Genomic DNA, 25,511 nt, shown 5'->3' on the forward strand with positions numbered 1-25,511 from the left:
GTGCAGTAGTGTTGGAGGTTGTTCCGCCACCACACCTCCAAAATGCCACTTCTAATGATTGTGACACACCTCTCTCCTCCACCCCCTCCTCTTCTTTTTCCTCCATGGTCTCTTCCTGTGCTTTGTCCTCGAAACCAGTGGTGCTCCGTAGGCGTTCAAGGGGGTATGTATGTATGCAGGCCTAAAGATGCCATGCGGTGCTTGAGCTGGTGTGCTTGGGGGACAGGAGCCACACTGGGGCAGAGGTTCTGTCAGCTCTGCAGGGGCAGGTTTAGGGGTGGTTGACGCCACGCCAACTTAAGGCAGGAATGGTGGTTTGCGACAATGGCACCAACCTCCTCTCTGCCCTCCGACAGGGACAAATGACCCATGTGCCCTATTTGGCTCATGTCCTTAACTTGGTGGTGCAGCGGTTCTTGGGCAGGTACCCGATCTTACAGGATGTCCTGAGGCAGGCCAGGAAAGTCTGTGTGCATTTCCACCGGTCATATAATGCCAGTGCTCGGCTGGCGGACCTCAAAAGGAGTTTAACCTGCCCAAGAACCGCCTAATCTGTGACATGCCCACCAGGTGGAACTCAACGTTGGCCATGCTGCAGCGGCTGCACAAGCAGCAGAGGGCCATCAATGAGTACCTGTGCGACTATGGCACCAGGACAGGGTCAGGGGAGCTTGTTTTTTTTTCCCACGCCAGTGGGCCATGATCAGGGATGCATGCACTGTCCTGTCACCATTTCAGGAGGCCACGAGGATGGTGAGCAGTGACAGTGCATGCATTAGTGACACTGTCCCCCTTGTCCACCTGTTGGAGCACACACTGCATGGAATAATGGACAGGGCACTTGAGGCAGAACAGAGGCAGGAAGAGGAGGACTTCCTTAGCTCTCAAGGCCCCCTTTATCCAGACAGTGTTCCTGCGTGTCCGCCGATCACACAGGAGGAGGAGGAGGAGGATTGTGTCAGTATGGAGGTGGATCCTGGCATTCAGCATCAGCAGCAGTCTTTAAGGGATCAGTGCCAAGAAACACATGGACTTGTACATGGCTGGGAGGAGATGGCTGCGGACCATGTCGTCCTTAGTGACCCAGAGGACTCCGGACCGAATGCCTCAGCAAACCTACGCTGCATGGCCTCCCTGATCCTGCAAAGCCTGCGTAAGGATCCTCGTATTCGTGGTATAAAGGAGAAGGACCAATACTGGCTGGCAACCCTCCTTGATCCACGTTACATGGGTAAGGTTGCGGACCTTATCTTGCCATCGCAGAGGGAGCAGAGGATGAAACATCTTCGGGAGGCCTTGCAGAAAGGTCTGTGAAACGTGTTCCCAGAGACTGGGAGGTTACAAACTCCTGTTTCTGGACAACGTGTTGCTGAGGCTTTGGTCAGTCAAAGAAAGAGCAGTGGAGAAGGTGGCCGTCTGACCAATGCGTTCAGACAATTTTTTGGTCCGCAGCCCCAAGGTATGATCGGTTCCAGCAACCATCGCCAGCGTCTGTTTTACATGGTGCAGGAATACCTAGGGGCAAGATCTGACTTGGACACCTTTCCCACCGAAAATCCTCTGGGTTACTGGGTCTTGAGCATGGATCACTGGCCAGAGCTTGCACAGTATGCAATTGAGCTACTGGCCTGTCCTGCATCCAGCGTTCTTTCGGAACGCACATTCAGTGCTGCTGGAGGCTTTGTAACCGATCACAGGGTGCGTCTGTCCACCGACTCGGTCGATCGACTGACCTTCATAAAAATGAATCAGTCTTGGATCACCACCAGCTACCAAGCACCTGATGCTGATGTAACCAAATATTTTTTTTTGAAATCTCAGATCCCTTCAAAGACTGCCTATGCTGATGCTGAGTGACTATCCTGAGTAATTATCCTCTTCCTCCTCAATGATCACGCTGATAGCTTGTAAGAACATTTTTGGTTCTGGGCACCACCACCAGTGCCTAAGGCCCAATTTTTCAGCCCCTGTTTAACAGGGGCGTGTAAATACAATTTTTGATGCAATACTTTGCAGCAGGGCTCGTTCCTGCGTTCCAACTAGAGTATCTGTGAAGGGTTGCAGTGTTGTGGCACCAGTGCCTAAGGCCTAATTTTTCAGCCCCTGTTTAACAGGGGCATGTAATTACAACTCTTGATCTAATATTTCACAGCAGGGCCCGTTTCTGCGCCCACCAAGAGCGAGTGAGGACTTACAGTGTTATGGCACCAGCACCACCACCAAAGGCCCAATTTTTCTGCCCCTGTTCAACAGGGGCATGTAATTACAATTCTTGATCTAATATTTCACAGCAGGGCCCCGTGAGGGCTTACAGTGTTGTGGCCACAACAACTCCTAAGGCCCAAATTTCTGCTGAGTATATAGGGCAGGCCCCTACTTTCAAACATCTAACTTACAAACGACTCCTACTTGCAAACGGAAGGAGACAACAGGAAGTGAGATGAAATCTACCCCTAGGAAGGGAAATTCTCTCCTGTAAGAGTTAATATGGGAAAAACATTTCTCCTTTCCACTGATGCTTTATCACCAATCCTTGTTTCACTAAAAACCCCAAATTTTCAAAAAACATTTGTAATTGGGACAAAAAGTGAGGTGAAATCTTCTAAAGAGGAGCACAGACAGCAAAAAAAATGTCACAGAGGTGATAACCCTTCCCTATGTTTTCCAAAAAGCTTAAAAAAGATTTTTTGGCTGGAGCTAAACACGTTAAAAATGTACCCATTCAAAATTACAAACAGATTCTACTTAACAACAAACCTACAGTCCCTGTCTTGTTTGCACCGCCTGTATACTGCTGTTCAGAATATATAGGGCCTGGTGGCCCCACACCTTTCCTTTTTTTAATTTGGGTGCGGGGTTCCCCTTAATAGCCATACAAGACCCAAAGGGCCTGGTAATGGACTGGGGGGTACCCATGCCGTTCGTCTCACTGATTTTCATCCATATTGCCTGGACCCAACATTACATTAAAGCCGCAAGCAGTTTTAAATGACTTTTTTTCCTTTAAAAATTACATTTTGTGCAAGGACTGTTCTAAGCACGGGAAACATGCGCCACTTTACAGGCATACTATAGACACCCCCCAGGTACGATATTTAAAGGAATATTTCACTATTTTTTTTTTTACTTTAAGCATCATTAAAATCACTGCGCCTGAAAAAACGGCCGTTTTTAAAAGTTTTTTTTGCATCGATACATGTCCCCTGGGGCAGGACCCGGGTCCCTGAACCCTTTTTAGGACAATACCATGCAAATTAGCCTTTAAAATGAGCACTTTTGATTTTGAACATTCGAGTCCCATAAACGATAAAATAGATTAAGATAGATTAAGATAGAGATAGATAGATAGATAGATAGATAGATAGATAGATAGATAGATAGATAGATAGATAGATAGATAGATAGATAGATAGATAGATAGATAGATAGATAGATTAAGATAGATGGTGGAGTATGGGTGGCTACCACTATGGGATAAGATGGGGTACATCTGGACTACACTAGTCATGTAAACATCCCTTGTGACAGTAATGGTTGGTACTCTTTATGGAGGGATCAGGGGTCCGAAAGACCACAAACCCCTCCTCTGCACTTAAAAGTATTCAAAACGTCAAAATCTGCATTTTGAATACTTATGATTTTTTTAAATTGGCGCCGTTTGCAGCCGATCAAACTGGAAATAACGCTGTGACGTCGCTTCAGGCTTACTACATCAAAGACCCAATCAAAGCCGAATCTGGATGTTGTTCGGGACTCTGGCCAGCCGGCGGAAGTTACAGCTGGTTGCTCGGGTCTCCTGGTGGGACAGGAGACCCAGGCGGAGGGGCTGAAGGTGGCGGGAGGGGAGGGGCGTCCCCTTCCGCTCCTTGTGATAACAGCCGAGCAACTGCTTAGCTGCATCTGTTGTTATCACCCTGAAAGCCAACTGCAAGCTCTGAAATATGGCAGCTGCAGGCATCACCCAGGTACAACCACTTCCTCAAAATGACATAGAGGTAGGTAGTTTTGCAGGGAGTGGTTAATCTGCATGATTCTAATGCCGCACACACACGATCGGAAATTCGGCCAGCAAAAGACCGATGAGAGCTTTTGGTCGGAAAATGCGACCGTGTGTATGCTCCATCGGTCTTTTGCTGGCAGAATTCCAGCCAGCAAAAGATTGAGAGCATGTTCTCAATTTTTCGGTCGGAAAAAGTTCAGATCGGAAATTCCAATCGTCTGTACCAATTCCGACGCGCAAAATTCCTACGCATGCTCGGAAACAATTCGACGGATGCTCGGAAGCATTGAACTTCATTTTCTCGGCTTGTCGTAGTGTTGTACGTCACCGCGTTCTTGACGGTCGAAAGTTCAGCGAACTTTTGTGTGATGTGTGTATGCAAGCTTGAGCGGAATTCCGTCGGAAAAACCATCCAAGATTTTTCCAACGGAAATTGCGCTCGTGTGTACGCGGCATTAGTCCCTGTGGACTTGGTAACCCTATTATCCATTGTCAGGGCTGCTGATAAGGCAGTACAGCCAGCCCTCCTGTACTGAGCCCAGGCCTCATCAGTTCAAAAGGGGGTCCCGGGCACCTGCCGAGCAGGAGGGCTAATGTCCCATACACACGAGTGGAATTTCCGTCGGAAAAATTCCGCTCAAGCTTGGCTTGCATACACACGGTCACACAAAAGTTCTCTGAACTTTCGACCGTCAAGAATGCAGTGATGTACAACACTACGACGAGCCCAGAAAATGAAGTTCAATGCTTCCGAGCATGAGTCGAATTGTTTCCGAGCATGCGTGGGTTTTTTTGTGCGTCGGAATTGCATACAGATGAACGGAATTTCCATCAAGAACTTTTTCCGTCGGAAAAATAGAGAACCTGCTCTCAATCTTTTGCTGGTGGAAATTCAGACAGAAAAAGTTGGATGGAGCATACACACGGTCGGAATATCCGACCAAAAGCTCCCATCACACTTTTTTTGACGGAAATTCCGCTCGTGTGTACGGAGCATTACAGTACTGCTTTATTGCTGACATTTGTGACTCTTGTGCAGCGCTGCCGGCTTCTATTTTTTATTTTCTTCCTCTAGCTGCACTGCAGGGGGATTGGTCCTAGTAATTGTGCCCCCTTCCCTCTGCTGTCTGGGACCCCTGTGTGCCCCTTTTTTCCCCCGCAGTTCTACCGTTTTCCCTCCTCTTCTCTGCCGCCGGCAGAGAGCACATAGGTGGCTCACGACCCTGAATGAACACAGTGAGCGATCGGTACTGATCACTCACTTTGGAGGTGCATTTATTGTCTCTGGACCACTATTCACTTGAATCTGTCTTGTTCGACGGGGGTATAAATTCTGCCATGGCTGCAAAGCATAGCATTGTGGGCCTTGCATTTTAGCAAAAATGTCATTTGATATTTTTGGAAGAGGGGGTCCCTGTCAGGTAGGCTGCACAGGCCCCCCGTGATTTCTATCAGCAGCCCTGACCATTGTAGATCCCTGTCCACTTTAACCATCTGCCTAGAGCAGCCTTTCTCAACCTTTTTAACCCAGAGGAACCCTTGAAATAGTTCTCCAGGCTCGGGGAACCCCTGCTAAAAATTTGAAATCTACAACTCGTGATACATTAGTGTGTTGGTCAGTGGGAAGAATGGTCATTACACTTGTGGTCATTGGAAAGAATTATCCCTTTACAGCTAAAAAGATCAATGGTGCCAGTGGGATCTTATCCGAGAGGCAGAAATTGCCCAATGCTGAAGGAACCCCTAGCAACCTCTGGAGGAAACCTGGTTGAGAATCACTGATCTAGGGGCTCAGTATAGGCAGAACCGCACCTTTGGTTCATATATTTTCCAGCTCCCCTCTTGCGCTGGGCGTTTTAACCAACAATCAATACAGTTTGATTAAGGGGAGTAAAATAGGTACCCTTTGTCCCAAAAATGCCTTCAAGGAAGTCTGATAACTCAAATGTACGCAAAAGTGCTCACCTCAGCCGGCTGATTGTCAGAAATTCCCGGATCGTCTCAAGCTCTTCATTTCGGATTCCCTCCTAGGCAAAGCTTGCCAGGGATCTACGTTCCCTGGGGGACATTTTTTATTGATTTTATTCATTGGTGTTAGCACTTTTGTCACGTGTTTATTTACTTCATATTATCTTTTGAGCTTTTTTGGCGAGTTATTCACAAGCTTGATCACTATTTCTATATTTATAGCGTGTTTGGTACTGTGTATATATGGATTATTAACCACTTGACCTCCGAAAGATTTACCCCCCTTCCTGACCAGGCCATTTTTTTGCGATACGGCACTGCGTTACTTTAACTGACAACTGCAAAGTTGTACTCAAATAAAATTGATGCCCCCCCCCCCCACACACACACACAAATAGAGTTTCTTTTGGTGGAATTCGATCACCTCTGCAGTTTTTATTTTTTGCACTATAAACAAAAAAAGGCCTCTGCGCTGTATGAATGGTATAATGCGTGAAACAATAAATGTGAACCAATGAGTGCATGGGTTGCTGCAGCCCCTGTTGTGTTCCCACAATAAGCCAAAAATAAAGTAGATGCGGGGTTGCGCAGCCTCATGTAAACAAATGTTTAAAATAAAAAATATACAATAAACAATAGTGCTGTCAATCATTTAGGTGCATAATGGTAATGCCATATAGTGAATGAAAAGTTCATATAATGATAAAGTACAGTCCCAATTCCAAATGTGATGTGTATCAGCTCTCTTCTTCTACTCAAGTGACATTCACATATGCTCTTAATAATCAAACTTTGTACACTTCCACTCAGTGGCAGCTTGGTGTTTTTTTGGGGGGGCAGCAAACAAGAACCACCCCCTCCGGTCAGCCATTGGCACCCCCCACACTGTCTGTTGGTAGGGTCACCGGCACCCACCCTTCCCCCTGCGGCCGGTCATCCAGCCCCGCACTTACCCCATCTAGGTTGCGGGTGACAGCTTCCATCGTGTCTCCTCCTCCTCTGTATCACGGCTGATTCCACCATGCGTCTCCTCCCTCCTCCTCGTAGGCATCCAATAGGATCACCTGTCTTTTCGGTCAATTGAGTGACGGGTCTCAGGATCCACTTCCTGATTGGCCAGGAGGAGGATCAGTGTGACAATAGCGAATATTCATTCGCTATTGTCACACAACTGGGTGGGCTCGGAGCGCAGTGTTCTGCACCCAGAGCCCACCCTTTTTTTGAAGCCTATTAGAGCCTCAAGCTCTAATCACATACTTCAAAAAAAGAACAACCCCCATTGGAATCCATGCATTCGGCGCCCTGCATGAAGATTAGGGGACCCGGACGCATGGATAGGAGGACGGTGCCCGTGTGCCCCTAATGGATGGGCCGCCACTGCTTCCACCTCTGTGCAGATCTCTGTGCTCCCAGAACTCTCACCTCATGAAAGGCTCATAAAGGCCTTTATATAATCCACCCACTGGGCCTCCTGGGCACTCCAGTGAACTCCACTTCCAATGGATAAACAACATAGGTACTCCAGTACTTCCCAATACAAATGGATAATCACTCAGGGTATTAAGGTACTGTTCCCTTTAAATCTCCTATCATTGCCTTCAACTTCCGATTTACCAGCTCAGCATAGGGTTACCACCTCCTCCCTTTAAACCCGAACACATAATAATTACACAGGTTCTGTGGCTGATTAAGGTGGTAATTAAACTCACTTGGTGCCTTATCTGCATTAAATTAGTCTCAGAACCCATGTAATTCATATGTGTTCGGGTTTAAAGGGATGAGGTGGCAACCCTAGATAAGCAACATCTTAAAATAAAGCACATATGCCTCCCATAGTGTAAAATTTCATATACTGCACAACCCTTTATTCAAAATAGGAGAAACTCCTACATTAAAAACATAAAAAACAGTGCATGTAGTATAGATAATACTCAGCATTGCATGGTGTCTTGCATCACTCCTTGGCTCTAAAAAAAAAAAAAAAGTTCTGAGTCTCTTTGCTACTTTGTGAGATATTAATCAGCTGTTGGTACAAATCTGAAGCCTTTACTTCCTTGTAGCAACTTTTTAGGATTCTTTTTAGTCAGCTCATGCTTCATTTCCAGCATGCCCCTAAGGCCCCTTTCACACGATCGGACCACCTATCCATTTTTCAACTGACAACGATGCATTCCTATGGGGCAAACTAATGACCATCCGTTACCATCCGTTAATCTCCGCTTCCGATCTTGTCCGTTTTTTTTTAACGTCCAAGGCTACGTCGAGATCCCTGAAAATGGATATTAACTGACGTTAACGGACAATGCCTGTCAACGTCTGAGCAGTTAAGATCCGTTTTAAGGAAATTCATTTTTTTTTTGTTCATATGTGAACTTAACCTTTGACCCAAGCAGTAGTTGGACAATAGGAAGTACATAGGAAATACATCCCCAAGGAGAAACATGGCCAGAGATGTCTCCCAGGTATGATTGCCACCTCATCCCTTTAAACAAGAGCACATATTAATTATAGGGGTTCTGTGGATGATTAAGGTGGTAATTAAATTAACTTGGTGCCTTATCTGCATTTAATTAGCCTCAGAACCTGTGTAATTCAAAGGTGTTCAGGTTTAAAAGGGATGAGGTGGGGGGCGTGGCTTGAAGGCTCGTGCGGATGGTTGCCTAGACTCACAGCTCCGCAGTATAACCGGCCACAGCGACTTCTCCAGCGGCTCCAGAGAAGGAGAAATTACCCCACAATCAGCCATAACACTCCCACACAGTGAGTGGCCATGCTGAAACGAAGGAAACCCTCCAAACTCCCCAGGAAACTGACGGATTACTATCCCTCGTCAGACCTGGTAATCGGCCAAAATGGCGCCGGCAGCGGACGAGAAACAACGGCGCGGCTCTCCTCCTCACATTCCAGTCAGAGCCCTGCGCTGTCTCCAGGGCTCCACCGCTCATCTGACACACAGGGTGAGTGCTCTCCCCCCAACTCGCCCACTACGTCCAGCCCTGCTAAGACTAGGCTCAGAACGGATGAGCCTCAGCAATCCCTGCATGTCACAGCTCCCTGCCTGTTCTCTCTCCCCCCACCGCAGCCATCATCTGTATTAGATGCCTTCCCTGCCTCTGACCAGCCACTCTCTGAAAGCACCGTGAAGAATATGCTGCTGTCACTGAGGCAAACTCTATATACTGACCTATCCTCTGCTGTCTCCTCATTATCCATGACTGTAAATCAGCATGATCAAATTATTACACACATGGAAACTAAAATGGGAGACTTACTCTCTGCCCATAATGAACTGGTAGATGGATTTGCGGATCATGACGATGAACTCCAATTAATTAATCTGAAAATCGCAGACCTGGAAGATCGCTCCAGACGAAATAATATTAAATTCCGTAATATCCCTGAGTCGATCCAACAATCTGATATCGTTCAATTTCTGCAATCCCTGATGCGGGCCCTTTTGCCTGACCTAACAACCCGTGACATGGAAATTGACAGGGCACACAGGCTCCCCAAACCATCTCACCTCCCTGCCTCCACTCCCAGGGATGTTTTAGCCCGCATTCATTTTTTCACTACAAAGGAAAAAGTCATGTACGCAGCCAAACGTGCAACAAGGCTCCCTGACCCTTTCACCAACATCGCACTGTATGCTGACTTATCCAAAGCAACAATGGAAAATCGCAGGCAGCTGGCGACTATAACTAAAGCGCTTCAAAACCATAAAATCCCTTACAAATGGGGCTTCCCCACTAAATTACTCATTACGCACCAAAACAAAACTCACACAGTGCGCACCCTCCCTATGGGTCTCACGCTCTTGAGAAACTGGCATATCATACCAGAGGAAGCACCGTGCCCTTCCGCTCACCTTCCAACCCTCATGGAGACAGGAGGAGAACCTCCAGATGCCTGAAGGCTGCAATATATATCCTTCTCTGCACAAGCCAAATGGCTGGGATACTGCAGCGGCTTTATCCAGTACCTGCCTGCCTGCTAAGAGATCCCTGTCCCACGTTGTGGACATAAGTTCTCTTTCCCCCCACCATCTGTTTGTAGTATTTTCTGCACATTGAGTCCAGGGCCCCTTTGTTACTGGACTCTCCCTTTTTAATCAAAGACCTTTTACCCTAACCCAGCACCAGCAAATCCCCACTAACCTTTCCGCCAAACTGCACCCAAGTCTCTATCTCTTTACACAAGTGACAAATCACCTTGTTCACACCAATTAGAGCAAGGCTAGTGATTTGATCCACACTAACCAATTGCCACCTTCACCTGGGATCAATCCACCCTAAATTTAATCCCCCAGAATGGCTTTCAAAATAGTTTCTATCAACGCCAGGGGCTTAAACTCTCCAAAGAAAAGATCTGCACTTCTCAAAGAAGCCAACACACAAAAAGCTGATATCCTCTTAGTGCAAGAGACCCATTTTGCCTCTGCTAAAACTCCCAGATTTATCCTGAAAAACTACGATCAAGTTTTCTCAGCTTCAGGCCTGAAGAAGAAAAACGGGGTCCTCACTGCCATACGGAATACACTACAATTTAAACTACATCAATCCATTGCAGACCCCCACGGCCGTTTCCTGATCCTCCTATGCGACATTAATCAAATCACCTACACTCTGGTCAACGTCTATGGACCAAACAAACAGCAAATATGATTCCACAAACGACTCTACAAAAAAATACTACGGCTCCGAAAGGGGAGACTTCTTTTTGGAGGTGACTTCAACGTAATTGGAGATTCCACATTGGATACTACTTCCGCGACTAGAAACCATCGAACTGTTCTGAACCCCTTCCTCCAAGCAAACGATCTCTACGATCCGTGGAGATGCCACCACAGCAATGAGCGTGACTTTTCCTACTTCTCCTCTTCTCAACTTTCCTACTCCCGTATTGACTTCTTCCTTGTTGATAAACTCACCCTCCGGGATGTGACGAACTCCGACATTGGAACCATAACATGGTCGGATCATGCACCCATCTCCCTTACTGTGGGAAACTGCAGACCAAGACCACACCGAATATGGAGACTTGACGCCTCCCTCATCTCTGATCCTAGCATAGTTCATAAACTCAATATCGAACACCACTCCTATTTCCAAACGAATAATCAACCGGACATTGATAGGTTTGTACTTTGGTCGGCATATAAAGCCTACATGCGTGGCGTCCTAATTAAACTCCATAGTAATGTTAGAAACCAGAGGCCTAAGCAAGTTGACGGGGTCATTTCCCAAATTACCCTTCTGGAAAACCAAAACAAACTGAATCCCTCCCACAAACTAGCCAGTGAGCTCTTAGAACAGCGACAAAAACTCCGCTCACTTTTACTCTTTAAATTTGAAAACAACCTTAAATTTACTAAAGCCAAATACTATGCCTTAGGCAATAAAGCTGGAGCCTTACTAGCCTGACAGGCCAAGGCTCAACGCTTTAAACATAAAATATCTTCCCTTCACCATCCCACCACCAAACGACTCCTGACAAATCCACAGGATATCGCTAACGCCTTTAGCGACTATTACTCTTCTCTCTACAACCTTTCAACTGACACAACTACTCTCCAACCAACTGACCACTGCATACAAAACTTCCTATCCACTATTGATCTTCTGCTTATAACTCATACACAACTAGAAGGCCTTTCCCAACCATTCTCGGATGAAGAAGTCCTAGCAGCCATCAAAACACTCCCTCTCCATAAGTCACCTGGGGAAGATGGCTACACTAACGAATTCTACAAAACATTTGACAAACTCGTCACCCCTCACCTCACTGACCTCTTCAACTCTGCTGCCACCTCTGGTTCTATACCGCTTGACATGCTGCACTCAATCATCACCACCATCCCTAAACCAGAGAAAGACCCTACCTTCACTACCAATTACAGACCCATTTCGCTCCTCAACACAGACGTGAAAATATTTGCTAAGGTGATTGCTTCTAGATTGTCAAAATGTCTCCCCTCTCTAGTCCACACGGACCAAGTTGGCTTTATGCCGGACAGGCAGGCCCCGGATGCAACTAGAAGAGTCATTAATTTGATTCACCAGGTCACCCACACACGAACGCCTTCTCTGCTTCTGTCTCTGGACGCAGAGAAGGCGTTCGACAGGGTCCACTGGGTATTTCTGAGGGCAGTGCTATCCAAATTTGGAATCACTGGGTGGTTCCAAAAGGCCATACTCTCACTTTACTCAAACCCCATGGCTAGGGTATTGACTGATGGAACCCTGTCTAAACCATTCGAGATCTCCAACGGCACTCGCCAAGGCTGTCCGCTCTCCCCTCTCATTTTTGCTCTAATTATGGAGCCCCTTGCGGCGAAGATTAGAGGGGACAAGCGCATCTCAGGCATTAAACACAATGACGTTGAACACAAAATAAGCCTCTTTGCCAATGATGTCATACTTTTGATCACAAACCCAGCCCAATCCATGCCTGCAATTCAAGACATCATTACTCAATTTAGCTCTGCCTTCTTCTACAAAATCAATTCCTCTAAATCTCTGATCCTCCCGCTCAATCTAACACACACACAACAGTCCCTCATGGAAGGATCTCTTCCTTATTCTTGGACGAAGAACTCAATCCCATACTTGGGAATAAAATTACCCCCCTCACTACCTCAACTCTATGACCTTAACTACCGTGCCTTCCAAAAAATGCTTCCCCAACTATTAAATCAGCTGCGCACAACAGGCCTATCTAAACTAGGAAGGATCTCCTCCTTTAAAATGCTAATTCTCCCCAAGCTACTCTACCTATTTCGCACAGTAATCCTACCTGATCCCCATTCCTTCTTTACTTCCATACAAAAACAACTTTCCAGATATATATGGGAAACTAAACCACCCAGATGTGCTCATTACATCTTAACTAGACATCACAAAAAAGGAGGGGTAGGCCTTCCCCACATAAAAACGTACTACTATGCTTCCATCCTGGACCAGCTCTACTACTGGTGGCACCCGAATCCCAATAAATCCTGGTCAATCATAGAATCATCGACTTTCAAACCAAATACACTGTGTGATATGCTCCTTGTCACCTCGGCAGGCCTTCCTCCTCACACACTGCCTACTCCCCCGTCATTTACGGCCTCTCTGACAGTCTGGAAAAAACTCACCCAGACGGCCACCTTAGACCACCCGTGTCATATAATACAAATCCCTCTCAGAACACTAATGTTGCAATTACCAAATCTAAACCTGTTAAAATGGCAGAAACAAAAGATAACTAATATCTCAGACCTCTACAACACAAATAACACTCTAAAAACCTTTACGAACCTCCAAACTGAATACAACCTCCCCCACACGGAAGCCTATACATACCTGAGGATCTCCCACTTTCTTCAACGGTCTAAAATCTCTATTACGGCAAAAATTCCTGAACCAATCCACAACTTCTACGCACACACAACATACCCAAAATATGGCATCTCTACAATGTACTCTGCACTTAACGACAACCGGTCCTACTCCCAAATACCATCTCTCTCAAAATGGGCAGACGAATTAAACATTACACCCCCAACATGTGGACACGTGCCTTTAAACAAACCTTTACGGCCTCCCACTGCTCTAATCACTGGGAATCATACCAAAAAACAATACACAGATGGTATCTCACACCCTACCGTCTCTCTAAATTCTTCCCTGGTCATCCTCCTACCTGTTGGAGGTCATGTGGAAGTGCTGGTACTATAGCACACGTCCTATGGTTCTGCAGATCCCTGAGCTCATTCTGGAAACAAATATTTGCCCTAATCTCCATCATATCGCAGGTCCCTACGACCCCTGATCCCTCGCTAGCATTATTACACCTTGGAATAGAAAAATTCTCACCCAAGACACGAGTAGTAATAGTCCATCTACTACTCGTGGCAAAAATAAACATCACCAAACTCTGGAAAACCACAGATTCCCCATCCATTACCAACACACTTACAGATTTAAACCTTCAATGTGAAATGGAGAGATTAGTTGCTAGGAAAAATCTAAGAATGGAAAAGTTTCTGTATGAATGGCATACCTGGCTCACGCATCCAAAATGTACTGTAACCACATGATGTACTATCCCTGTTGTAACTTCCTCCCATTCTTGTATTTCCTATTTATTCTCCTATTCACCCCCATTTACTGATGTAGTAAGTTGCCTAACTAGCTGGTGCTTCCTCACCCTCACCACCACCCCTTCCCCCCTGTCTGGAGTTGAGTTATGTTAAAATGTTAAAATACTGAGCTTGATTCCCCACTGTCTAGTTTAACTTGTAGGAATATCTCTACATTACCTAACTCTACTTTGTTGGTTTCAGTTTTACTTGCTCCAGTCGGAACATCCGACTTATTGTAACAAACGTATAACTCAGTGTTTCTCAACTCCAGTCCTCAAGGCGCACCAACAGGTCATGTTTTCAGGATTTCCCTCAGATGAAACTGCTGTGGTAATTACTAAGGCAGTGAAAACTGATCAAATCACCTGTGCAAAATAGTGGAAATCCTGAAAACATGACCTGTTGGTGCGCCTTGAGGACTGGAGTTGAGAAACACTGGTATAACTTGTTCACTATGCTGAAAAAGAAATAAAGAAATATTGAAATTAAAAAGGATGAGATGGCAACTCTACTTCCAGGAGCAACTAATAAACCTGGTGCATGAAAGGCCAGGCTTGTGGGACTCAACATATCGGGACCACAGTGACAACGTGGCTAAATTGTTGTAATCCATTGCACTACACAGATAGCACGGACAAGGACACAGCAAGGGCAAGTCACTCAATGAAAACTGCAATGCAGCATGGGAGGAGCAATGCTTTCTAGGTAATGTCATCAAAGCCACAGAAACTGCTGTAAATGGATCAAAACGGATAAACGAGTAAATTAACGGATGTAAACGGAACGGAAGATGGATGAAAACAGAGACAAGTCCATCAAGTCCAACCTATGTGTGTGATTATATGTCAGTATTACATTACATATCCCTGTATGTTGTGGTCATTCAGGTGATTATCTAATCATTTCTTGAAACTATCAATGCTCCCCGCTGAGACCACCGCCTGTGGAAGGGAATTCCACATCCTTGCAGCTCTTACAGTAAAAAACCCTCTATGCAGTTTAAGGTTAAACCTCTTTTCTTCTAATTTTAATGAGTGGCCACGTGTCTTGTTAAACTCCCTTCCCCGAAAAAGTTTTATCCCTATTGTGGGGTCACCAGTACAGTATTTGTAAATTGAAATCATATCCCCTCTCAAGCGTCTCTTCTCCAGAGAGAATAAGTTCAGTGCTCGCAACCTTTCCTCATAACTAAGATCCTCCAGACCCTTTATTAGCTTTGTTGCCCTTCTTTGTACTCGCTCCATTTCCAGTACAACCTTCCTGAGGACTGGTTCGGTCATGTAAACTACCGTTCGTAATCTAGAATTTATGACGCTGCAATTGGTAAAATGTGTCAGGGCTGGGCTCAGCCCTTCCTTCTCAGAGCTGGCCACTCAGCTGTCGGCTAATTGCCAGCTGCTCTCTCTCCACAGTGACTCAGCTGTTGATATCCTGCTCGTCAGTCCTGCATACTTAAGCCATCCAGTCCAGAGGAGCTCTGCCTTCGCCTTGGTCAACATCACAGAAACTATGTCCTGTGATCCTGTTCAAGACTGGCTTTGCTGACATCCCTTCTGGCTCCAGATTCTGCTTGCTGTTCCACTACATTGATCCCTGACTTCTGGCTTGGCTGACATTCCATTCCAGTTACTGAACTTTGGCTATGTTTTGACTATGTTTGTTCTTTTTACTTTTATTATTAAACAAGTGTGATTTAACTGTATTTCTGTCTCTGCCTGATTTCATGGTTTCTGACAAAATGTCAAAATTCACATCTTCTTTAATGGGATAATAATGAAGCTGCTTTGCATGTAGTTATGCCAAATGTATTTTAAAAGGCATTTGTTTTGTACAATCTGAAAATCACGAATCAATGCTCACCAAACTTCTACTAACCCGAAATCAGCAGAAGGGGCCCAAAGGGTGGTGCTTGAGAAATGAACTTCCTCTTTATACACTCGTATTACATCACTACGTTCGTGTTTGTCAAATGACAATTTGTGCACCGTTAGTATGCAAGAAAAGATCCTAGCACACGCCCTTTTACCAAAAATCAGAAGCTTGGTCGTCCAACAATCGTACCGTGTGTACGAGGCTTTAGAGTTTCAATTTGTATGCTTTCAGGAAGGCCCTCACACTACATGGTATTGGTAAAATCTGAAGACGAAAATTTGCAGAAAATCTAATAGTGTGTATGGGGCCTTAGCAGCTAAAATAGGTTCTGATTGTGAATAGCTTTCCCTAGAACCCCCTTCCTGCCCAGGCCAATTTTCACCTTTCAGCGCTGTCACATTTTGAATGACGATTGCGTGGTCATGTAACATTGTACACATATGACATTTTTAACATTTTTTTTTATACAAATAGAGCTTTCTTTTGGTGGTACTGGGGTTTTTATTTTTTGCTAAACAAACAAAAAAAGACAGGACATTTTGAAGAAAAAAAAACAGTTTTCATAGTTTGTTTATAACATTTTGCAAACAGATAATTTTTCTCCTTCATTGATGGACGCTGATAAGGGGGCACTGATTGGCTCTGATTGGTGGCACTGGTAGGAGGCACTGATGATGAGGCACTGGTGGGCACTGATAGGGGGCACTGATACACACGATCAGACATTGATCGGACATTCCGACAACAAAATCCATGGATTTTTTCCGACGGATGTTGGCTCAAACTTGTCTTGCATACACACGGTCACATAAAGTTGGTAGGAAATTCTGAATGTCAAGAACGCGGTGACGTACAACACGTACGACGAGCCGAGAAAAATTAAGTTCAATAGTCAGTGCGGCTCTTCTGCTTGATTCCGAGCATGCGTGGAATTTTGTGCGTCGGAATTGTGTACATGCGATCGGCATTTCCGACAACAGATTTCATTGCCGGAAAATTTGAGATCCAGATCTCAAATTTTGTGTGACGGAAATTACAATGGAAAATGTCCGATGGAGCCTACACACGGTTAGAATTTCCGACAACAAGCTCCGATCGCACATTTTCCGTAGGAAAATCCGACCGTGTGTATGGGGCAGTAGGTGGCACTGGTGGGCACTAATAGGTGGCACTGATGGGTGACACTGATATACAGCACTGATAGGTGGCACTGATGATGAGGCACTGGTGGGCACTGATAGGGGCACTGAAAGGCGGCACTGGTAGGTGGCACTGAAAGGCAGAACTGGTAGGTGGCACTGGTGGGCATTAATGGGTGACACTGATAGGCAGAACTGGTAGGTAGCACTGGTGGGCACTAAAGGGTGACACTGATGGGCAGAACTGGTAGGTGACACTGGTGGGCACTAATAGGTGGCACTGATGGGCAGAACTGGTAGGTGGCACTGGTGGGCACTAATAGGTGGCACTGATTGGCAGAACTGGTAGGTGGCACTGGTGGGCACTAATAGGTGGCACTGATGGGTGACACTGATAGGCAGCACTAATAGGTGGCACTGATGATGAGGCACTGATGAGGCGGCAGTGGCTCTCCGTGTGCAGGACTGATGTTCCATTTATACAAGCTGGTAATCGGCTTCTGTTTACATCACGTGAACAGCTGTTATTGGCTGACAGCTGATCACATGGTAAGGGGCTGAGTTTAATGGACTCGATCACAGGGGGCGTGCCGGCCACGCCCCACCCCGCCCCGCCCCGCAGAAGGCATGCAGGCAGCTCATGCACAGGAGGACGTACATTGGTGCCCTCCCGGCAATTTAGTTCCGCGCTCCAGCCGTCTTTCGGCTATAGCGCGGGCATGAAGAGGTTAATCTGCTCCTCCATCATCTTCTTGGAATTTTTTTCTGCATAATGTGGTACTGTTATTTTAAAGATTCTAATGCCGCGTACACACGAGCGGACTGTCTGGCAGAAAAGGTCAGACGGAACGATTCCGTCGGACAATTCGATCGTGTGTGGGCTTCATTTGACCTTTTCTGTCGAAAATTCCGAGGGACTTAGAAATAGAACATGTTTCAAATCTTTCCGACGGACTCGAGTCCGATAGAAAAATCCGTTCTGTATGCTAGTCCGACAAACAAAAAAGGACGCAAGGACAGATATCGGCTACTGGCTATGAACTTCCTTATTCTAGTCCAGTCGTACGTCATCACGTTCGAAACGATCGGACTTTGGTGTGATCGTGTGTAGACAAGTCCGTTTCGTTGGAACTCCATCACAACTCCGTCGGAACTCCGTCGAAAAAGTCCTTCGGGGTTCAGGCGGACGAGATATAAGTAGAAAAGTCCGCGCTTAAGACAGTGTGCGAGCTGCTGCCTATTCCTAATTGGTACCCCCAAAGGGTCCAATATGAACGTAAATAAAATGATAATGGAATAAGAACGGCGCTGCCCTCAATGTAATTAGGTGATATAGGCTGATAAAGTAAGTAAGCCCAAACTATATATTCATGATGTAATCTCACTGAATATGCGGAAATAACCTAAAAACGAAAGATCCAGAAAGGTCAAAAAACAAGACAGATGCCGCAATATCACTCCATACAACACTAATAGTACATTAAAAGAAAAAATAAAAAATAAAAAATATATTAGAAATTAAAATCCTCCGAGTGAGTATATAAATAAGTGCATAGTGTAAGTAAAGAAGGGAAATTAAGATTAAATATACAATATTGTGTTTCCTCAAAACTCAAAAGTTTTGGGACAAAATGGCGCCAGGGTGATATGAATATTGTGCTGGAAAATGATTAATTGGATGTGTGTATAATATTACTAAGGTCTCCGTGTATCATTACCATGTGTATATAAGATAATTCCTAACATTTCCAAAAGTATTGAGACACCTTAATTTCCAAAAGTATTGAGACACCTTAACACTTGTGAACCACAACAACTTAATTGTGAACCATAAAATACTTTATAAAACTTGTTTGTGACACCCTGTTAGCACACTCCTGATGGGTTAATTACAGTTATATAAAAGTGCATACAGCAACCATATATCCAGTTATAAAAGTGCATAATCAGCAGACATTAGTTCCTAAAAGGTCCGTGCAGGGGGTCATCCATTAATGACCAGATGGAGAAGACAAAGTTCAACACAATAAATGCTGTAGATTTTATCCTTGGGGACACACTGCAGTGTTTTCCGTGCCTTTCACTCAAGACAGTGACTTTCAGGTGCTCACCCCCAATGATACCCCACTCCCCAGAGATGAACACCCCTACAGGGGTACCGAGCGACAGAGTGGGTGTCCCGGGGCATGTGATATTCACTCCAAGTCTGCTTACTGTCCTCTGCACCGTTCGATCCTCACCGATACTCCAGAGAACAGATGTGTTCTGATGTGATCAGGAGACTACAACGGTTTGCCACCTTCAGCTCTCCAGTGTACCGTAACAAAAGAAAAACAAGGGGGCCTCCTTGGTGAAGTACGTTGTGTCCAATTTATTGCACAAGAATGTTACAAAAAGAGTCCCATTTCAGATACCCACTTGTTACAAGCCAAAAAACGAATAAAAGTTTAAAACAAGCACCGCTGTGTGCAGGGTTGGAGCCGGCAGCGAACTGAAAGCGTGCGTTCCACCGTGCGTTCCAGCCAGCACTTCCGGGTATGACGTGTGAGCGTGGCTCCGCCTTACGCGTTTCGTCATAGGACGTTTTCAAAGACGGTGCCGACGCCTACGCTTCACACACTAATATAGTTCCACAATGCGCATGACCACTCCCCTTATTATGGTAATGTCGCTCGGGAGGGGAGGGTGTAATCCAACCATTAGACATCAAATGCATATTCCTATTTAAGGCAGTAACCTATTCTTTGCCTGACCATCCACCGCTGTCAGTGATCCAATCAAGCATTGCTGCCTCAGCCCCCAGCATATACTACTACACATAGGCCAGTAATGTATGGTCTCAAAGGGATAGCATCCTTTAATACATGCGTATATGTTGAGGCCGCTGGCGGTGAATGATTTATGTTATAATTAGGTAGTAAGAAGTAAATAAAAATAAAAATAAAAATAATTTTGGTCTGCCTTTGTGGAACTATATTCTAAATATTAAAGTAAAAATAGAAATCCGTGTATATTTATAAAACTGCATATAGAACATATCCAGATGAGATCCCCAGTATTAAATAGACATATCATACTATAAATCCTACAAAATCCTAAAAAACTTAAAAAAAAATTTTTTACAAATAAATTCATTTATCTTAAGATCCCCAGAATTTATTAAACATTTGTAAAATATTAAAATCTCTATATTAGGTATATATCCATATACCAACATAATCAAACTGCATAAAAAATAATAATAAAAAATAATAATTAAAAAATATGTATATATATGGAAGAGGATGAGGTAGTAGTGGTCTAATGAGAGTGTATATATTCAAATTTTATTGTAAAAATATTATTACTCAGGTGTAGAATCTTACACGGCGTGGGTGATACACCCATACTTTAAACTGTGGACAGATCCCTTGATATCGAGTTACCTTGCTCTCCAAGGTTTACCATTCTCTACTAGGTTCAAAAGTATCAGGACAGACCCACAAATCAGATATGTTTATAATCAGATGTTAATAGAATCAGAGGGTAATGAGAGGCGGGGAATAGTGGAGTCATAAGATGATAGAGGCAGATGTAGAGAGACGAATAAAAAGATTATTGTTTCAGATATCGTCTTTCTAGTGGTTATGTATAGTCAGAATTGGATCATGCTATAATCTAGGGGTTCGCTATATAACAATTCAAATCTATATCCAGATTGAGATGTCCGCTCGTGTGTACGCGGCATAATGGTAGTTGTTAAGTTTGGGAATCTTTGTCACCATCCCTTGGTGCTTCAGCGTTCTCTCTTTTCTGTAATTCAGAGATGAATTTTCTAGTTGACTGTAGAAATTCCATGACAGTCTCTGCACTCTCAGTCTCTACCAATTCGTCCAGCACCTCATTAATTATCCTCATGTAATGGTGATGGGTTTTGCCTCTTGCCATACTTTTCTTCTGATGCTTTGATAATCAGCTCGCTGACTGTCATCTGAGTTAGAGATTTCATCCTGTACGCTCTCCATCTCTCCATTGGCAAATGTTATATTTCTGGCACCGCAAGGGTTAATTTATCACATTTTTTTCACAGCGCCATAGGCTGTCTTTATTCCTTTGCAGACAATCTGTCCCCTCTCTGGGCTTTATCACAGGAATTGCAGAAGTTTTCTTTCACTCACTGTTTTCACATCACTTCTGTGACTTTTCTGTTTTCTTTTTTTGTCGCACAAATGCTGAACACATTTCATTGTGGGATAGGGGCTGGTAAAATTGGGGTGTTTTTACATAACCGATAGCTACAATGACACAAGGACACAAGGACATACATTACCCGGGGGGAACAGGGTGCAACTAAACAAAACAATCATAGAATAAAGCAAACATGCATAAAACTGTGCACATATAGTCCCAAATGCTTCTGAATAACATTTTAGTAATGGGGTGCCAAAATCACATGTCCTGTACACTAGAAACATAAATCTACAAAACTACAATAACAACTAGAAAAGCTACAATTTCTGGGGAAATTGTGAAAAGTGTTCTTGCCTCTACAACTGGAGTGGGCGGAGTAACTGGGTGGAGTGGCTGGAGTAACTGTGAAAAGTGTTAAAAAGCTTAATATTTTAAAAAGTATAAATAGTAGTAAAAAAGTTGAAGAAGTCCCATCATTAGCTGAAAGAGCTGAACATTTTTTTCAAAAATGATTTTTTTTTTTTTTCAAAAATGATGGTAAATTTGGCTATAATAAGAATAATATATATGTGAGATAACAGTAAGTGGTCTTGCTATGCAAGAACACTTAATCAGGCAGCTTGTTCTCCTATTACACTGCCACATGCACATACACTAGATGATTTTAGTGCTAGTCATGGCTCTGGATTTGATATTTCTTAACTTCAGTGACACAAGGATACACAGCATCCCACAAAAGTGAGTACAACCCTCACATTTTTTCTTCTATCTTTTCATGTGACAGCACTGAAGAAATGACACTTTGCTACCATGTAAAGTAGTGAGTGTACAGCTTGTATAAGAGTGTAAATTTACTGTCCCCTCAAAATAACTCAACACACAGCCATTAATGTCTAAACCGCTGGCAACAAAAGTGAGTACACCCCTAAGAGAAAATGTCCAAATTGGGCCCAAATTGTCAATATTTTGTGTGGCCACCATTATTTTCCAGCACTGCCTTAACCCTCTTGGGCATGGAGGTCACCAGAACTTCACAGGTTGTCACTGGAGTCCTCTTCTACTCCTCCATGACGACATCATGGAGCTGGTGGATGTTAGAGTCCTTGTGCTCCTCCACCTTCCATTTGAGGATGCCCCACAGATGCTCAATAGGGTTTAGGTCTGGAGACATGCTTGGCCAGTCCATCACATTTACCCTCAGCTTCTTTAGCAAGGCAGTGGTTGTCTTGGAGGTGTGTTTGGGGTCGTTATCATGTTGGAATACTGCTCTGCGGCCCAGTCCCTGAAGGGAAGGGATCATCCTCCGCTTCAGTATGTCACAGTACATGTTGGCATTCATGGTTCCCTCACTGAACTGTAGCTCCCCAGTGCAGGCAGCACTCATGCAACCCCAGACCATGACACTCCCACCACCATGCTTGACTGTAGGCAAGACACACTTGTCTTTGTACTCCTCACCTGGTTGCTGCCACACACACTTGACACCATCTGAACCAAATAAGTTTATCTTGGTCTCATCAGACCACAGGACATGGTTCCAGTAATCCATGTCCTTAGTCTGCTTGTCTTCAGCAAACTGTTTGTCGGCTTTCTTGTACATCATCATCAGGGGTTTGGGTTCCTGGAGGACTGGGCCGACTTCTCAGTCGGTAACCAGTACTATAGAAGGGACGGACTGCACCTAAATGAGGAGGGTGCAGATCTGCTGGGAATGAAGATGGCCAAAAAATTAGAGGGGTTTTTAAACTAGGCGATGGGGGGGAGTGTCCAGAGACAGTGATAGCCAGCGTGGAAGATATTCCAGAGGGTAGTATTGGGGGCATTAGTGGTTGGTTAACCAAAGCACAAAAACACAAGGTGAGTATAGTAGCAAGTCCTAGTTGCAATCTTGAAACACCCAATACGAGGACAATATGCGACCGGTCTAAACTATGTGGCATGTTCACCAATGCCAGGAGCATGGCGGACAAGATGGGTGAACTAAAGATACTGTTGTACAAGGAGGATTTGGATTTTGTGGGAATTTCAGAGACCTGGTTCAACAGCTCTCATGATTGGCTGGCAAACATTCAAGGGTATACCCTATACCGCAAGGATAGAGAGGGTAAAAAAGGGGGAGGGGTATGCCTATATATCAAGAATAATGTACATGCGAATGTGAGAGATGACATCACTGAGGGAGCTAGAGAGGAGGTGGAATCCTTATGGGTAGAGCTCCAAAGGGATGAAGCTAAGGGGAAAATAATACTGGTTAGGCCCCCTAACCTGAGGGAGGAAGTGGAGACGGATCTCCTATCACAAATTGGATTAGCAGCAAGGATGGGAAGTGTTATCATAATGGGGGATTTTAATTATCCAGACATAGACTGGGCGGAGGGAACCGCGCATTCATTTAAGGCTCGCCAGTTCCTTAATGTCTTGCAGGACAATTTTATGGGTCAGATGGTAGATGCACCAATTAGAAATAAAACATTACTGGATCTACTGATTACCAACAATACAAACCTGATCACAGATGTGGAAATACGGGGCAATTTAGGTAACAGCGATCACAGGTCAATTAGTTTCAGTAAAAATCACACAAATAGGTAACATGAAGGGAACACAAAGACACTGAATTTCAAAAGAGCCAACTTCCCTAAACTACAAACCTTGCTAAAAGGAATAAATTGGGATAAAATATTAGGAACAAAGAATATGGAGGAGAGATGGGTTTGCTTTAAGAGCATATTAAATAAGGGCATTAGCCAATATATCCCATTGGGTAATAAATCACCGGGACCAGATGGCTTGCATCCAAGGGTACTTAGGGAACTCAGTTAGGTGATTGCCAGACCATTGTTCCTAATTTTTACAGACAGTCTATTGACTGGAATGGTACCAGCTGATTGGAGAAAAGCCAATGTAGCACCAATATTTAAAAAGGGCCCAAAAAACATCCCTGGGAATGACAGACCAGTTAGCCTAACATCGATAGTATGTAAACTCTTGGAGGGGATGATAAGGGACTATATACAAGATTTTAGTAATAAGAACGATATCATTAGCAGTAATCAGCATGGATTCATGAAGAATCCTTTTTGCCAAACCAATCTATTAACCTTCTATGAGGAGGTGAGTTGCCATCTAGATAAAGGAAGGCCCGTAGATGTGGTGTATCTGGATTTTGCAAAAGCATTTGACACAGTTCCCCATAAACGTTTACTGTACAAAATAATGTCCGTTGGCATGGACCATAGAGTGAGTACATGGATTGAAAACTGGCTACAAGGGTGTGTTCAGAGGGTGGTGCTAAATGGGGAGTACTCGGAATGGTCAGGTGGGTAGTGGGGTTCCCCAGGGTTCTGTGCTGGGACCAATCCTATTTAACTTGTTTATAAACGACCTGGAGGATGGGATAAACTGTTCAATCTCTGTATTTGCAGACGATACTAAGCTAAGCAGGGCAATAACTTCTCCGCAGGATGTGGAAACCTTGCAAAAAGATCTGAACAAATGAATGCGGTGGGCGACTACATGGCAAATGAGGTTCAATGTAGAAAAATGTAAAATAATGCATTTGGGTGGAAAAAATGTGAATGCAATCTATACACTGGGGGGAGAACCTCTGGGGGAATCTAGGATGGAAAAGGACCTGGGGGTCCTAGTAGATGATAGGCTCAGCAATGGCATGTAATGCCAAGCTGCTGCTAATAAGGCAAACAGAATATTGGCATGCATTAAAAGGGGGATCAACTCCAGAGATAAAACGATAATTCTACCGCTCTACAAGACTCTGGTCCGGCCGCACCTGGAGTATGCTGTCCAGTTCTGGGCACCAGTCCTCAGGAGGGATGTATTGGAAATGGAGCGAGTACAAAGAAGGGCAACAAAGCTAATAAAGGGTCTGGAGGATGTTAGTTATGAGGAAAGATTGCGAGCGCTGAACTTATTCTCTCTGGAGAAGAGACGCTTGAGAGGGGATATGATTTCAATTTACAAATACTGTACTGGTGACCCCACAATAGGGAGAAAACTTTTTTGCAGAAGAGAGTTTAATAAGACTCGTGGCCACTCAATACAATTAGAAAAAAAGAGGTTTAACCTTAAACTACGTAGAGGGTTCTTTACTGTAAGAGCGGCAAGGATGTGGAATTCCCTTCCACAGGCGGTGGTCTCAGCAGGAAGCATTGATAGCTTCAAGAAACTATTAGATAATCACCTGAATGACCGCAACATTCAGGGATATGTAATG

General features: G+C 44.5%; 1 protein-coding gene across 5 annotated transcripts in view; it reads right to left on the reverse strand.

Annotated features, from left to right (window-relative positions):
• Window positions 1–20,241: 20,241 nt before the first annotated feature.
• LOC141133750 (NACHT, LRR and PYD domains-containing protein 3-like) overlaps window positions 20,242–25,511 on the reverse strand; it is a 92,001-nt gene continuing 86,731 nt past the window's right edge. For all 5 annotated transcript variants that reach the window (XM_073623285.1, XM_073623284.1, XM_073623282.1 and 2 more), the window contains one exon: window positions 20,242–21,381. In XM_073623285.1, coding sequence (XP_073479386.1) covers window positions 21,275–21,381 — 107 coding nt within the window. In that variant the 3' untranslated portion in view covers window positions 20,242–21,274. The remainder of the gene's footprint in view (window positions 21,382–25,511) is intronic.

The sequence above is a fragment of the Aquarana catesbeiana genome, linkage group LG03, assembly GCF_042186555.1.
Source record: "Aquarana catesbeiana isolate 2022-GZ linkage group LG03, ASM4218655v1, whole genome shotgun sequence".
NCBI lineage: Eukaryota > Metazoa > Chordata > Amphibia > Anura > Ranidae > Aquarana > Aquarana catesbeiana.